General features: G+C 41.4%; 1 protein-coding gene across 1 annotated transcript; it reads left to right on the plus strand.

The window, feature by feature from the left end:
* Positions 1–4,621: 4,621 nt before the first annotated feature.
* On the plus strand, positions 4,622–8,366 carry LOC135551570 (extracellular calcium-sensing receptor-like). The gene is made up of 6 exons (XM_064982776.1): positions 4,622–4,827; positions 5,133–5,421; positions 5,611–6,423; positions 6,594–6,821; positions 7,095–7,218; positions 7,453–8,366. The coding sequence occupies exons 1-6, from the start codon at positions 4,622–4,624 to the stop codon at positions 8,364–8,366; spliced, it is 2,574 nt and encodes an 857-aa protein (XP_064838848.1).
* Positions 8,367–15,787: the final 7,421 nt, after the last annotated feature.

Here is a 15,787-nt window from a genome sequence, read left to right on the forward strand (position 1 = left end):
GGGTCCGCGGTTCGTGGGGCCATTTAATGTCCTGAGGAGACTGAACGAGGTTTGTTATAGGTTACGACTCTCCCCTGATTATCGTATTAACCCCTCGTTCCATGTGTCTCTCCTCAGGCCGGTGGGGGCTGGTCCGCTCCAACAGTCTGAGGTGCGGGAGGTTCCTCCGCCGCCTCTGGACATCGAGGGTGTCCCTGCGTATACCGTACGAGCCATCATGGACTCAAGGAGTCGGGCGAGGGGCCTTCAGTACCTCGTGGAGAGGGGTACGGCCCGGAGGAGAGAGATTCTGGGTACCGGTGGAGGTCGGCCCCTCTGCTTGTTCGGGTGGTGTTCATCGGTCGACGTCACTAGCTTTCTAGTCACCACCGATCCGTTTCAGTTTAGTTTTGTTTTGTCTGTATTAATCACACCTGGTTTCAATTCCCATATCATGTTCCTTATTTAACCCTCTGGCATACATTTTTGTTCTGTCCTTGATTGTTGGTGTCTTAGTGGTTGTTGTAGGTGTTCGTGTGTATGTATTTTCCTATGTGATATCTTGCTTGACTTTTGTGAGTAAACTCCTTTGTGTTGCTCAAAGCTGTGCCCTGCGCCTGACTCCACTACATCTCTGCACCCAATCGCTGACATATACTATCAAATAAACCATGAGCCCAGATGTCAGCCTTTATCCCACCCATTGTAATACAAAGGTACCTACTGGATAACTGGGTTTGGACAGGTGTCTATAAAGCCCATGGTGGTGCCTCATCCTAAACTGGTTGCTGATAAAGCTCTTCTAAAAGGATAGTTGATCTTAAATACTGAAAGCCTCAACAACCCCAGCTGGTGAAAAAGAGGGATCTAGTTATGGGTACACATTTATATTCTCAATGAGTCCAGTTTCATGTTTTGCAACAGTTCGACAAGTGCGGTCAATAGTTCGGTACCAAGGTCAATAGTTTGGTACCAAGGTCAATAGTTCGGTACCAAGGTCAATAGTTCAGTAGTAAGGTCAATAGTTTGGTTATAAGGTCACTAGTTCAGTAGTAAGGTCAATAGTTCAGTAGTAAGGTCAATAGTTCAGTAGTAAGGTCAATAGTTTGGTTGTAAGGTCACTAGTTCTGTATTAAAGTCAATAGTTCTGTAGTAAGGTCAATAGTTTGGTAGGTAAGGTCAATAGTTCTGTAGTAAGGTCAATAGTTCGGAAACAAGGTCAATAGTTCAGTAGTAAGGTCAATAGTATGGTTGTAAGCTCACTAGTTCTGTTTTAAGGTCAATAGTTCTGTAGTAAGGTCAATAGTTCGGTACCATGGTCAATAGTTTGGTAATAAGGTCAATGGTTCTGTAGTAAGGTCAATAGTTTGGTCGTAAGGTCAAGAGTTTGGATGTAAGGTCACTAGTTCTATAGTAAGGTGAAGAGTTCTGCAGTAAGGTCAATAGTTTGATAGGTAAGGTCAATAGTTCAGTAGTAAGGTCAATAGTTTAGTTCTAAGGTCACTAGTTTTGTTTTAAGGTCAATAGTTCTGTAGTAAGGTCAGAAGTTTGGTACCAAGGTCAATAGTTCAGTAGTAAGGTCAATCATCTGGTTGTAAGGTCACTAGTTCTGTAGTAAGGTCAATAGTTCGGTACCAAGGTCAATAGTTCAGTAGTAAGGTCAATAGTTTGGTTGTAAGGTCACTAGTTCTGTTGTAAGGTCAATAGTTCTGTAGTAAGGTCAATAGTTCTGTAATAAGGTCAATAGTACTGTAGCAAGATCAATAGTTCTGTAGTAAGGTCAATAGTTCTGTAGTAAGGTCAATAGTTCTGTAGTAAGATCAATCGTTCGGTACCAAGGTCAATTGTTCGGTACCACGGTCAATAGTTTGGTAATAAGGTCAATAGTTCTGTAATAAGGTCAATAGTTTGGATGTAAGGTCACTAGTTCTGTAGTAAGGTCAGTAGTTTGGCAGGTAAGGTCAATAGTTCTGTAATAAGGTCAATAGTTCGGTACCAAGGTCAATAGTTCGGTAGTAAGGTCAATAGTTTGGTTGTAAGGTCACTAGTTCTGTTGTTGTCACGCCCTGGTCTGAGTTTTTTGTGTTTTGTTTATCTATTTGGTCAGGCCAGGGTGTGACATGAATTTTTATATACGGTTTATTTTATCTGCAGGTTTTTTCATAGGTATTGGGTTTGTAGCTTAGTGGGGTGTTCTAGCTTAGTCTACGTCTGTCTGAAGTGGTTCTCAATCAGAGGCAGGTGTTTATCGTCTCTGATTGGGAACCATATTTAGGCAGCCATATTCTTTGAGTGTTTCGTGGGTGATTGTCCTTACTGTCCTTGTGTCCTTATTCCTGTTCTGTGTTAGTTTACACCAGTATTAGGCTGTTTCGGTTTTCGTATTATGTTTATTGTTTTTGTATTTGATTCGTGTTTCCATTCATTTTCATTAAACATGGATCGCAATAGCCACACCGCATTTTGGTCCGACTCTCCTTCACCTATAGAAAACCGTGACAGTTGTAAGGTCAATAGTTCTGTAGTAAAATCAATAGTTCGGTACCAAGGTCAATAGTTCTGTAATAAGGTCAATAGTAACTGTAATAAGATCAAAAGTTCCGTAGTAAGGTCAATAGTTCTGTAGTAAGGTCAATAATTTGGTAGGTAAGATCAATAGTTCCGTAGTAAGGTCAATAGTTCAGTACCAAGGTCAATAGTTTGGTAGGTAAGGTCAATAGTTCTGTAGTAAGGTCAATAGTTCAGTACCAAGGTCAATAGTTTGGTAGGTAAGGTCAATAGTTCCGTAGTAAGGTCAATAGTTCAGTACCAAGGTCAATAGTTTGGTAGGTAAGGTCAATAGTTCTGTAATAAGATCAAAAGTTCTGTAGTAAGGTCAATAGTTCTGTAGTAAGGTCAATAATTTGGTAGGTAAGATCAATAGTTCCGTAGTAAGGTCAATAGTTCAGTACCAAAGTCAATAGTTTGGTAGGTAAGATCAATAGTTCCGTAGTAAGGTCAATAGTTCAGTACCAAGGTCAATAGTTTGGTAGGTAAGGTCAATAGTTCAGTACCAAGGTCAATAGTTTGGTAGGTAAGGTCAATAGTTCTGTAGTAAGGTCAATAGTTCGGTAATAAGGTCAATAGTTCTGTAATAAGGTCAATAGTTTGGTAGTAAGGTCAATAGTTCGGTACCAAGGTCAATAGTTCAGTACCATGGTCAATAGTTCTGTAATAAGGTCAATAGTTTGGTAGTAAGGTCAATAGTTCGGTACCAAGGTCAATAGTTCAGTACCATGGTCAATAGTTTGGTAGTAAGGTCAATAGTTCGGTAGCAAGGTCAATAGTTTGGTAGTAAGGTCAATAGTTTGGATGTAAGGTCACTAGTTCCGTAGTAAGGTCAATAGTTTGATAGGTAAGGTCAATAGTTCTGTAGAAAGGTCAATAGTTCGGTACCAAGGTCAATAGTTCAGTTGTAAGGTCAATAGTTCAGTTGTAAGGTCAATAGTTTGGTTGTAAGGTCACTAGTTCTGTAGTAAGGTCAATAGTTACGTGGTAAGGTCAATAGTTTTGTAGGTAAGGTCAATAGTTCTGTAATAAGGTCAATAGTTATGTAGTAAGGTCAGTAGTTTGGTAGTAAGATCAATAGTTTGGTAATATGGTAAATAGTTCTGTAGTAAGGTCAATAGTTCGGTAAAAAGGTCAATAGTTCTGTAATAAGGTCAATAGTTTGGTAGTAAGGTCAAAAGTTTGGTAGTAAGGTCAATAGTTTGGTTGTAAAGTCACTAGTTCTGTTGTAAGGTCAATAGTTCTGTAGTAAGGTCAATAGTTTGGTAGGTAAGGTCAATAATTATGTTGTAAGGTCAATAGTTTGGTACCAAGGTCAATAGTTCAGTTGTAAGGTCAATTGTTTGGTTGTAAGGTCACTCGTTCTTTAGTAAGGTCAATTGTTCTGTAGTAAATTCAATAGTTCTGTAATAAGTTCAATAGTTCTGTAGTTAGGTCAATAGTTATGTTGTAAGGTCACTCGTTCTGTAGTAAGGTCAATTGTTCTGTAATAAGGTCAATAGTTCTATAATAAGGTCAATAGTTATGGAGTAAGGTCTATAGTTAAACAGCTGATATATTTCTGTACACGTAGCCGCCACAGAGTTTAAGCAGTCAAAGAGCAGCCACGTGCCCTGATACAGTACATAATGTGCCACATGTTGAAAATGTTACATTACACTGTGAACAGCAGGGCACTACCTGCAGTACAGTAGTTATAGACCTACAGGTTAAATCATGCTTGGCGCATGCGTCCTCACTGTGAGGACTTGGGTTGCCTGCACCAGGCGGGCTCTCGTATGCTCTCTTAAGACCCCTACGTCATCCTCTCGATACCTCAGAGACCTGTCACACCTCCTACATCCCAGGTTGAAGGGGGTGTGGGCAGGATGTGGACGGGGACAGGAGCAGGGACTGGAGCACCGACAGACAGGGCCTCTGTTTTAAGGCTCTGAGACAGACACAGGGTTCTGAGACTATAAAGAGAGGAGCTGTGAGGGGCCACAGAGCCACAGAGCCAGCCCTAGCTCTAGACTGCACTACAGAGCCAGCCCTAGCTCTAGACTGCACTACAGAGCCAGACCTAGCTCTAGACTGCACTATGGAGCCAGGAGCCATGCCCCTGCTGGAGCTTGTCCTGTTGGTGCTGCTGTTGGTGATAGGGGAGGGAGAACCTGTGTGCAGGCTGCAGGGCAGGGCAGTGCTGCCAGAGCTGGCCAAGGACGGGGACCTTGTCATCGGAGGCATCTTCACCTTCCAGACGGAGTACGACGGCAGGGTACCCAACTTCCAGAGTTTACCAGACCCACCAAGGTGTAAGAAGTGAGTATCCTCTCTCAGTTTTTTCAAATATGGGACTTTCACTGTTTTCAATGTTATGAGTTATTTTTTAATCTACTGTCCATCTGAGGTTTATCTCTTAGGGTTTTAAACTACTGTCCATCTGAGGTTTATCTCATAGTGTTTTAATCTACTGTCCATCTACAGGTCATATCCTAGGCTTTTAATCTAATGTCCATCTGAGGTTCACCTCGTAGGGGTTTGGGTTGTGTGTAATACTGGTGAGATATATTTTGCCTTCTTTAATGGCAGGTCTTTTATATATATATTTGTTTATCTCTCTTCAGTATGAATTTCAGAGAATTCCAATTTGCACAAACACTTATATTTGCAATTGAAGAAATCAATCGGAATCCGTCAATTCTCCCAAACCATACTCTGGGCTACGATATCTACAATGCCTGTGGATACGACAACATCCTGAAGTCTGGTTTGGCTTTAGCCAGTGGTCAGGAGAAATTTATTGATGAAGGGAACTGCACCAAGACAGACATGGCCCAGGCTCTCATAGGCCACTCTGCCTCGACACCAACAATTGGATTGGCCCGAATCATCGGAAGGTTTCGTATACCAGTAGTAAGATGTTCTATTCACTTTTCTATGCACTCATACAATATAATATATACTTTTATACTGCCACTATACAAAATGTCTTAATTTTGTGGATCAATGTCTTAAGACAACAAAACTTAGCTCATGGTGTCAAAACTACTGTACAGTATGTCATGTTAAGTTTCCAATAAAATGCTGTTATTTCACACACAGATCAGCCACTTTGCCACCTGTGCTTGTCTGAGTAACAGGAAGGATTTCCCCTCCTTCTTCAGAACCATCCCCAGTGACTTCTACCAGAGTAGAGCCCTGGCAAAGCTGGTCAAACACTTTGGCTGGACCTGGGTGGGGGCTATAAGCAGTGATAATGACTATGGGAATAGAGGCATAGCCACCTTTATGATATCTGCACAGGAGGAGGGAGTGTGTATAGAATACTCCGAGGCATTTGAGCAGACAGGTCCCCGCCATGAGCTTCTCAGGATAGTGGAGATTATTAAACAGTCCAGTTCAAAGGTCATCATGGCCTTCATGACCCACAGGGAGATCAAGGTTCTGGCGAGTGAGCTCTACAGGCACAATATCACAGGACTACAGTGGCTCGGCAGTGATGCCTGGATCACAGACCCTTCTCTCACTGCCATCGAGGGTCACAGCGCCCTTGTGGGTGCCATAGGCTTCACAGTGGCCAGGGCTCACATCCCTGGGCTTGGAAAGCATCTGAGGGATGTCCACCCCTCTCACTTCCCCAACAGCATGTTTCTCAGGGATTTCTGGGAGATTGTGTTTGACTGCTCTCTCAATGTGACTACAGCACCTAAGAGGAAGCCATGCAACGGCTCGGAGAGTTTAAGAGGTGTGCAGAACACATTCACAGATGTGTCCAAGCTGACATTCACTAATAACGTGTATAAGTCTGTGTATGCTGTAGCTCACGCCCTCCACAACCTGTTGACATGTGAGGAGAGTCAGGGCCCCTTCTCTAATGGGAGCTGTGCTCAACCTACACGCATCCAGCCATGGCAGGTGAGCAAGAATACACCTCTGAAAAAGTGACCTTTGCCTATTTCAGATCAGTTAAAGTAAAATAAATGATTTCACTGTAGATTTCACTGATTTCACTGATAATAACAGAATGATGATGCAAAGCTACATAGAAAACACATTTTCTTTTCTTGACCATTTCTCCTCTCTAGCTGTTGCACTATCTACAGTCTGTCAATTTCACAACGGGAGAGGACGAGAGAGTATTTTTTGACAGCAATGGAGATTCCCCAGCCAGATATGAACTTGTTAATTTACAAAGTGCCACATCGGGAACCATGGAAGTGGCCACAGTCGGTTTCTATGGCTCGTCTGTGACTGGAGACCACCAGTTCACTATGAACAACGTTAGCATTGTATGGGGAGGAAATAGTGAGACGGTACATTTACATATTGTCTTGTTCTCATATCTCTGGCTGGGAAGTCAGTATGCTATCCTGCATGGTATTCTTTAACACAACAATTACACTTAACCTCAGCCACTCAGCCCCTGTTGGTAGGTACAGTATTGAGACAAGGCAAATCACACACTCTACAGTGCACAAACATTGGTGATTTATAATTAACAGCATAGATATGTCAAATACATGAGTGAACATGAATACTCAAACTCTCCTTGGTCCCCTATGTGAGTCTGTTTGTGTGAGTTCCAGGTACCTGTGTCAGTGTGCAGTGAGAGCTGTCCCCCAGGCACTCGTAAGGCTGTACAGAAAGGAAAACCTGTATGCTGTTATGACTGTGTCCCATGTTCAGGCGGCGAGATCAGCAACACTACAGGTAAATTACACTCGGCCATCAAAAATACAGTTGGTGAGGTGAATACATGCTGGATTGAATACTGGACATCAAGTTCTATTCTAACGTGTGCTGGCCTTCACATATCCCTTAAACCTCTTAACTGAAAATGCGTAGAACCAACACAGCATATACTATGTCAAATGTACTGCATGCTTTCCTGAATCATTAACATTGTGGGGTTTTTTTCTGGGGGGGGTTTCTTTCTCTAAACAGATTCAGCCAAGTGCATGAAGTGCCCGGTCCAATACTGGTCCAATGGGAGAGGGGATAGATGTGTCATAAAAGAGATTGAATTCCTGTCCTACACTGAGCTCATGGGGGTCATTTTACTTCTGTTTTGTTTGATTGGCGTTTGTTTAACTATTATTATAGCAACTATTTTCTTCCAATTTCGAGACACCCCCATTGTCAGGGCCAACAACTCTGAGCTGAGCTTCCTGCTGCTCTTCTCCTTGACTCTGTGTTTTCTGTGTTCTCTTACTTTCATTGGCCGGCCCTCTGAGTGGTCCTGTATGCTGCGCCACACAGCGTTTGGGATCACTTTTGTCCTCTGCATCTCTTGTGTTCTGGGGAAAACAATAGTGGTGTTGATGGCCTTCAGGGCTACACTTCCAGCCAGTAATGTCATGAAATGGTTTGGTCCTCTACAGCAGAGACTCAGTGTTCTGGCTTTCACTCTCATACAGGTCCTGATCTGTGTTCTTTGGTTAACAGTCTCCCCTCCTTTCCCCTACAAGAACATGAAGACCTATAAGGAAAAGGTCATTCTGGAGTGTGATGTGGGTTCAGCTATTGGTTTCTGGGCTGTGTTGGGGTATATAGGACTCCTAGCTCTCTTGTGCTTTGTGCTGGCTTTTCTGGCTCGAAAGCTGCCTGATAATTTCAATGAGGCCAAATTCATCACCTTCAGCATGCTCATATTCTGTGTGGTCTGGATCACCTTTATCCCAGCTTATGTCAGCTCTCCTGGGAAGTTCACAGTAGCTGTGGAGATATTTGCTATTCTGGCCTCTAGTTATGGAATGCTATTTTGTATCTTTCTTCCTAAATGTTTCATTTTATTGCTGAGACCAAAGGAAAACACCAAAAAACATATGATGGGGAAGACCAATGATATACGTTACTAACTTAAATACAAAAACAATTACATGTAAAATGTCAATGTGTTATTTATTGACATGTTGATTTAAAACTGGAAATTGTCACTCAATCTTATTAAATAAAGTTAGTTAAAAACTATTCTGTGTGTTCTCTACATTTGAAGTTTTATTAGGATTCATTCAACTGTACCCATCTGCCTCATATACTGTCAAGTAAATATCCAACTGTGTAATCGCATCTTTGCATATCTAATAGTGTATTTTTTCTTCTTCAGAAAACAAAAATAGTAACAGCTCAGCTCACCGAAGACAATGTACCTTACACCGACAATCATGAAGAGTTGACAAAGAAAACAATCCACCCTCTAGTGGATATAAACTAAAGTACAACCTCTTCTCATGTATGGACATCTACACAGTCTACAGACAAGCCTTGGCTGAATTAGATGTTTCTCTCTGTGTCCAGATCTGATGCATTCGTCTGATGCAGATCTCACATATTCATCAAATGTCAAAGAGACGTATCCAAAGACATTCAGTCAAAAATATAGATTTTAAAAAGCATATATAAAAAAACATATTCTAATTCACAATAAAACATACTACATGTCCTTGAAATAGAATAAAACTAGAATCGTTAGTTGCTACATCCCTTTGGACTTAAAATTCAAAATGATAAAATCATATACAGTACCCATTGATTCTTCGAAAATATGACTTATAAATTAATGATATATACCCATTGATTCTTGGAAAGTCTTGCTTATAAATGAAGGATATATTAAACCCATTGATTCTAGAATATTATAACTTATGAATGCTTCATGAGCATAGTTCAACTGGCGTACCCCATCAGAACCAAACATATAAGCTTGTTTTACTTCAATGTTTGTAAACAACGCAAACTAACACTGTATAGCCTCAAAACATGGTTATAACTATACTTTTCATATCTTGGATGGTCAGTACTTGCATCCATAGCTCTGTCCATGAATTTGAGAGTGTTTATATTTCTCAAGGCCCCTCCCTCAGCTTTTTTGTTTTTGACCAAGACAGAGCTGGGGATTCTGCTTTGTCATTGTTTAAATTAAGGATTCGAGCTTTAAGTATTCAGACTTCTGTATAAGGACCATTGGTGTCAAGAGCATTTTAATGTAAAGCCTCTCACTGGCACAGCTGTGAGCTTTCTGTAACAAACAACTGATGTGTCATCCTCATTATGATGAGTTGCCTCCACATTGCAGCAACAGCCTCTACAGTATACTGATTCCCAGCTGTATCCCCTCGGCTCATGGAAGGTGCCAGTGTGATGTCACACTCTGGAGGATGTGTCACTGAGCCAGGCAGTAGGCCTTGCTATCTCCCACCACAGGCCTAAAGTGTTATTTAAGTTTAGGCCTCAAGGCCTGGCGCCTAGGCCCTCCCCCTCCAGGATCACAGAGGACAACCAAACTGGACCTGAGACCTCCAACACCAGATATCTCCAGACAGAACACTGATAACAAAGAGGAAGCAAGCTAGGCCAGTTATACGATGTCATATACTCAAGTTGTGCACATGTCATAACATGGTAGATAGAATCAAAGCCTATTTTTGCAGCTGATGCGCTCGGCTTTGTGAATGATATCTATCTGTAATTGTAAACCAGTGTAGCCCATTTCAAATAGATGTTGCAATAAATTAAAGGTCAGGTAATACCAAATGACTTGTAAAGAGATACACAGTAATTGTAACTGTGTGGCCTAAGATAACAGCCTTTTCCATTTCAGTGTACAGGAAGTGTCATTATACACTACCGTTCAACAGTTTGGGGTCAATTAGAAATGTCCTTGTTTTTTGAAAGAAAAGCATATTTTTTTGTCCATTAAAATAACATCAAATTGATCAGAAAATCAGTGTAGACATTGTTAATGTTGTAAATGACTATTGTAGCTGGAAATGGCAGATTTTCTGATGCAATATCTACATAGGCGTACAGAGGCCCATTATCAGCAACCATCACTCCTGTGTTCCAATGGCACGTTGTGTTAGCTAATCCAAGTTTATCATTTTCAAAGGCTAACTAATCATTAGAAAACCCTTTTGCAATTATGTTAACACAGCTGAAAACTGTTGTGCTGAATAAAGAATCAATAAAACTGTCCTTCTTTAGACTAGTTGAGTATCTGGAGCATCAGCATTTGTGGGTTCAAATACAAGCTCAAAATAGCAGGAAATAAATAACTTTCTTCTGAAACTCGTCAGTCTATTCTTGTTCTGAGAAATTAAACCTATTGCATAAGAGAAATTGCCAAGGAACTGAAAGTCACATACAACACTAGGTACTATTCCCTTCACAGAACAGCGCAAACTGGCCCTAACCAGAATATAAAGAGGAGTGGGAGGCGCCGGTGCACAATTGAGCAAAATGACAAGTACATTAGAGTGTCTAGTTTGAGAAACAGATGCCTCACAAGTCCTCAACTGGCAGCTTCATTAAATAGTACCCACAAAACACCAGTCTGAACATCAACTGTGAAGAGGCGACTCCGGGATTCTGGCCCCAGCCTGGAGGTGTGTTTTGGGTCATAGTCCGGTTGGAAAAAAATTAGTCCCAAAAGCCGCAAACCAGATGGGATGGTGCATTGCTGCAGAATGTTAAAGTGACGTGTGCTTTGAATCCTAAATGTATCACAGACAGTGTCACTAGCAAAGCACCCCACACCATCACACCACCTCCTCCATGCTTCACGGCGGGAACCGTTCACCCACTCTGCGTTTCACAAAGGTATGAGTCCAAATCTCACATTTGGACTCATCAGACCAAAGAACAGATTTCCACAGGTCTCATGCCATTGCTCATGTTTCTTGGCCCAAACAAGTATATTTTTCTTGTTGGTGTCCTTTAGTAGTGGTTTATTTCCAGCAATTCGACCATGAAGGTCTGATTCACACAGTCTCTTCTGAACAGTTGATGTTGAGATGTGTCTGTTACTTGAACTCTGTGAAGCATATATATGGCCTGCAATCTGAGGTGCAATTAAACCTAATGAACTCATCCTCTGCAGCAGAGGTAATTCTAGGTCTTCCTTTCATGTGGTGGTACTCATGAGAGCCAGTTTCATCATAGCTCATGATGGTTTTTGCTACTGCATTTGACATTTTATGGATTGACTGACCTTCATCTCTTAAAGTAATGATGGACTGTCGTTTTGCTTTGTTTATTTGAGCTGTTCTTGACATAATATGGACTTGGTCTTTTACCAAACAGGACTATCTTCTGTATACCACCACTACCTTGTCAAAACATAACTGATTGGCTCAAACGCATTAATTACACAAATTAACTTTTAACAAGGCACACCTGTTAATTGAAATGCATTCCAGGTGACTAGCTCATGAAGCTGGTTGAGAGAATTCCGACAGTGTGCAAAGCTGTCATTAGGGCAAAGGGTGGTTACTTTGAAGAATATCAAATATCAAATTTACTCTGATTTGTTTAGTACTTTTTTGGTTACTACATGATTCCATACAAGTATGTGTTATTTAATGGTTTTGATGTTTTCACTATTATTCTACAATGTAGAAAATAGTAAAAATAAAGACAAATCCTGGAATGTGTCACGACTTCCTCCAAAGTTGGTCCCTCACCTTGTTCGGGTGGCGTTCGGTGGTCGAAGTCATCGACCTTCTAGCCATCACTGATCCTCTTTTCATTTTCCTTTGGTATTGTTTTGTCTTGTATCACACCTGGTTCCAATCCCATTCATTACATGGTGTGTTCCCCCTCATTGTCCTTGTCGGTGTCACGCCCTGGCCATAGAGAGGCTTTTTATTCTCTATTTTGGTTAGGCCAGGGTGTGACTAGGGTGGGCATTCTATGTTCTTTTTTCTATGTTTTTGTATTGCATTGTTGTTGGCCGGGTATGATTCTCAATCAGGGACAGCTGTCTGTCGTTGTCTCTGATTGGGAACCATACTTAGGTAGCCTGTTCCCACCTGTGTTTTGTGGGTAATTATTTTTCCGTGTGTGTTTGTGTGCACCTCGGTTGCATCACAGTCTTTGCTGTTTACCTGTTTGTTTTTTGGTTGTTTCAGGTTTCACTTTCATTAAAAGATGTGGAACTACATGCACGCTGCACCTTGGTCAACTTATTACAGGGAGTTTGAGGATAGCGAGCGTGACAGTCGGTGATTGTTTGTTTGTAAACTTTGTGCTAGATATGTTCTGGTGCGCGATGGGTTTTGTACCCACTTGTATTATTTTGTATATTTTGGTTTTCTGAGTTTTTGAGCACTTATTAAACTGCTCCGTTTTATACCAATTTCGATCTCCTGCGCCTGATTTCTCTGCCACCTGCACGCACCCTTACAGAATGAGTAGGTGTGTCCAATCTTTTAATTGGTACTGTAATGAGTAGGTGTGTCCAATCTTTTAATTGGTACTGTAATGAGTAGGTGTGTTCAATCTTTTAATTGGTACTGTAATGAGTAGGTGTTTCCAATCTTTTATTTGGTAATGTAATGAGTAGGTGTGTCCAATCTTTTAATTGGTACTGTAATGAGTAGGTGTGTCCAATCTTTTAATTGGTACTGTAATGAGTAGGTGTGTCCAATCTTTTAATTGGTACTGTAATGAGTAGGTGTGTTCAATCATTTAATTGGTACTGTAATGTAAATCATTTAATTGGTACTGTAATGGTGTGTTCCAATCTTTTAATTGGTACTGTAATGAGTAGGTGTGTTCAATCTTTTAATTGGTACTGTAATGAGTAGGTGTGTTCAATCTTTTAATTGGTACTGTAATGAGTAGGTGTGTCCAATCATTTAATTGGTACTGTAATGAGTAGGTGTGTCCAATCTTTTAATTGGTACTGTAATGAGTAGGTGTGTCCAATCTTTTAATTGGTACTGTAATGAGTAGGTGTGTCCAATCTTTTAATTGGTACTGTAATGAGTAGGTGTGTCCAATCTTTTAATTGGTACTGTAATGAGTAGGTGTGTTCAATCATTTAATTGGTACTGTAATGAGTAGGTGTTTCCAATCTTTTAATTGGTACTGTAATGAGTAGGTGTGTTCAATCTTTTAATTGGTACTGTAATGAGTAGGTGTGTCCAATCAAATTGGTACTTTTAAATTGGTACTGTAATGAGTAGGTGTGTTCAATCATTTAATTGGTACTGTAATGAGTAGGTGTGTTCAATCTTTTAATTGGTACTGTAATGAGTAGGTGTGTTCAATTCCATTTATTTTTGGCACTGTACCTTTTTACAGATCCGATCATCTACTTTCAGCACAAACAATTTCTCTCTTTAGGAACATTATATTTAGGAATCATTGATGCAATTCTTGAGTTTATTTTTTGTCTGTATAACACACATTGTTATTATATTATAAACTGGGTGGTTTGAGCCCTGAATTCTGATTGGCTGAAAGCTGCGGTATATCAGACCGTATACCACGGGTATGACAAAACATGTATTCTTACTGCTCTAATTAGGTTGGTAACCAGTTTATAACAGCAATAAGGTACCTCAGGGGTTTGTGGTATATGGCCAATATAACAGGGCTAAGGGCTGTGTCCTGGCACTCCATGATGCGTTGTGCCTAAGAACAGCCTTAGCCTTTGGTATATTGGCCATATACCACACCACCTCGTGTCTTATTGCTTAAACATATTATATAGTAGGATTTGGTCGATAGAAGTGTTACTCTTGTTTGTTTAGTCAGCACTGCGTTTGTAATTGTTTTCATTCTCTCAGTGAGAAACTGAGATCAAATGATTCTACTCTAAAGTACATATCATGGGACATCTAAAAAGGCAATTAAACAGCCTGATGAGAAACTCCAGAGGATGACAGAGAAATGTACTAGTTTCTACTGAAGTCACTGCAGATATCTCTCTCTCACTGCATTGATGACTAAATGTATACATGTAAATTGACTGCACTCAGCTTGCATTCTTATTAGCAGGATACCTCTGTATTAAATGTATTTTAAATCCATTCCACACCACAACATATGGATGCGTTTCTTAGGGTAAAACTGTCTTCAACATGGTGCCTTTCAAATTGTTCAAAAGATTTTGACGTGGGGTGTATGTGCAGCCATGTGAAGATATGTTATGCTATGTATTTCTCCAGCACAATTCAAGAGGACTGGATAGTGATATTCACTGTGGAGGAGATCAACAGAAACCCTGATATTCTACCAGGTGTGACTGCAAGCCGTTCTGGAGGCTTTGAATGGAGGGGAGCAGGGAGAGCTGACAGGACTGAAGAGAGAGCTGACAGGAATACAGAGAGAGCTGACAGGAATACAGAGAGAGCTGACAGGACCGCAGAGAGTTGACAGGAATACAGAGAGAGCTGACAGGAATACAGAGAGAGCTGACAGGACTACAGAAGAGAGCTGACAGGGCTACTCAGCAGTACACAGCAGTACACATTGTGACCCTGGAGCCATTCTCCTCAGAGCAGAGTCCAGTCACAATACCCAGATCCTAGCCCTGCTGCTGCCACTGACATGCTGGAGCAGGGTGGATATTGTCTGTGGGACATACAAACTGGAAGGTACAGCTGAGAGTCAGTCTCTTACAGGAGGTGATTTGGTCTCCCAGGCCTGGCTGAGTTTCTTCTGAGTTTGATGGCCTCAGATGGAGCACGGAGTACCTTGTCTGTGACTGGAGCCTGGCTGCTCAGGAGCGACTGTGCTCCCCTTTACTGAAGGACCAATCCAATGTCCATGGGGCCATGTGTGTATTGACAACGGCATCTGACATGCTCTTGCGGAAGGAACGCAGAGACTTTCATACTAAATATGCCCGTCGAAAAGTTACAGGATTTATACCAAACCAGGTACTTGCTCACTGGTAATGTTGTGATTACTGTACTATTTCCTATTCAATGCAATGAGAGCCAAGTGAAAAGGACAGGTTATAGTGATTTCTCCACATATTTTTTCTTCACTTCATAAACAAACATCTTAGTTGTTTAATAGTAGAAAGTATGTAGAGCTTTTGAGTCTAAGTGCATTGTGTGTCCACATTGTGGTAACTTGCCACACCCTGATATCTTTCACCTGTCCCCTCCAGGAGACGACCATCTTCCCCATTATCCCCTGTGTATTTATACCGTGTTCTCTGTTTGTCTGTTGCCTGTGCCAGTTCGTTTCGTTTTTAAATCCTACCAGCGATTGTTTTCCCTGCTCCAGCCTGTTTTCCTGCTCCTGTTTTCTAGTCCTCCCTGGTTTTTCTGCCTGCCCCGAACCCTGAGACTGCCTGCTGGTTTGTACCTTATCCCACCATTCTGGATTATTGACCCCTGCCGTTCCTGACCCTGAGAGTGCATGCCGTTCTGGACCCTTCACACCCTCTCTGGATTATTGACCCCTGCCGTACCTGACCCTGAGACTGCCTGCCGTTCTGGACCCTTCACACCCTCTCTGGATTATTGACCCCTGCCGTACC

This window comes from Oncorhynchus masou, chromosome 13, assembly GCF_036934945.1.
Source record: "Oncorhynchus masou masou isolate Uvic2021 chromosome 13, UVic_Omas_1.1, whole genome shotgun sequence".
NCBI classification, from domain to species: domain Eukaryota; kingdom Metazoa; phylum Chordata; class Actinopteri; order Salmoniformes; family Salmonidae; genus Oncorhynchus; species Oncorhynchus masou.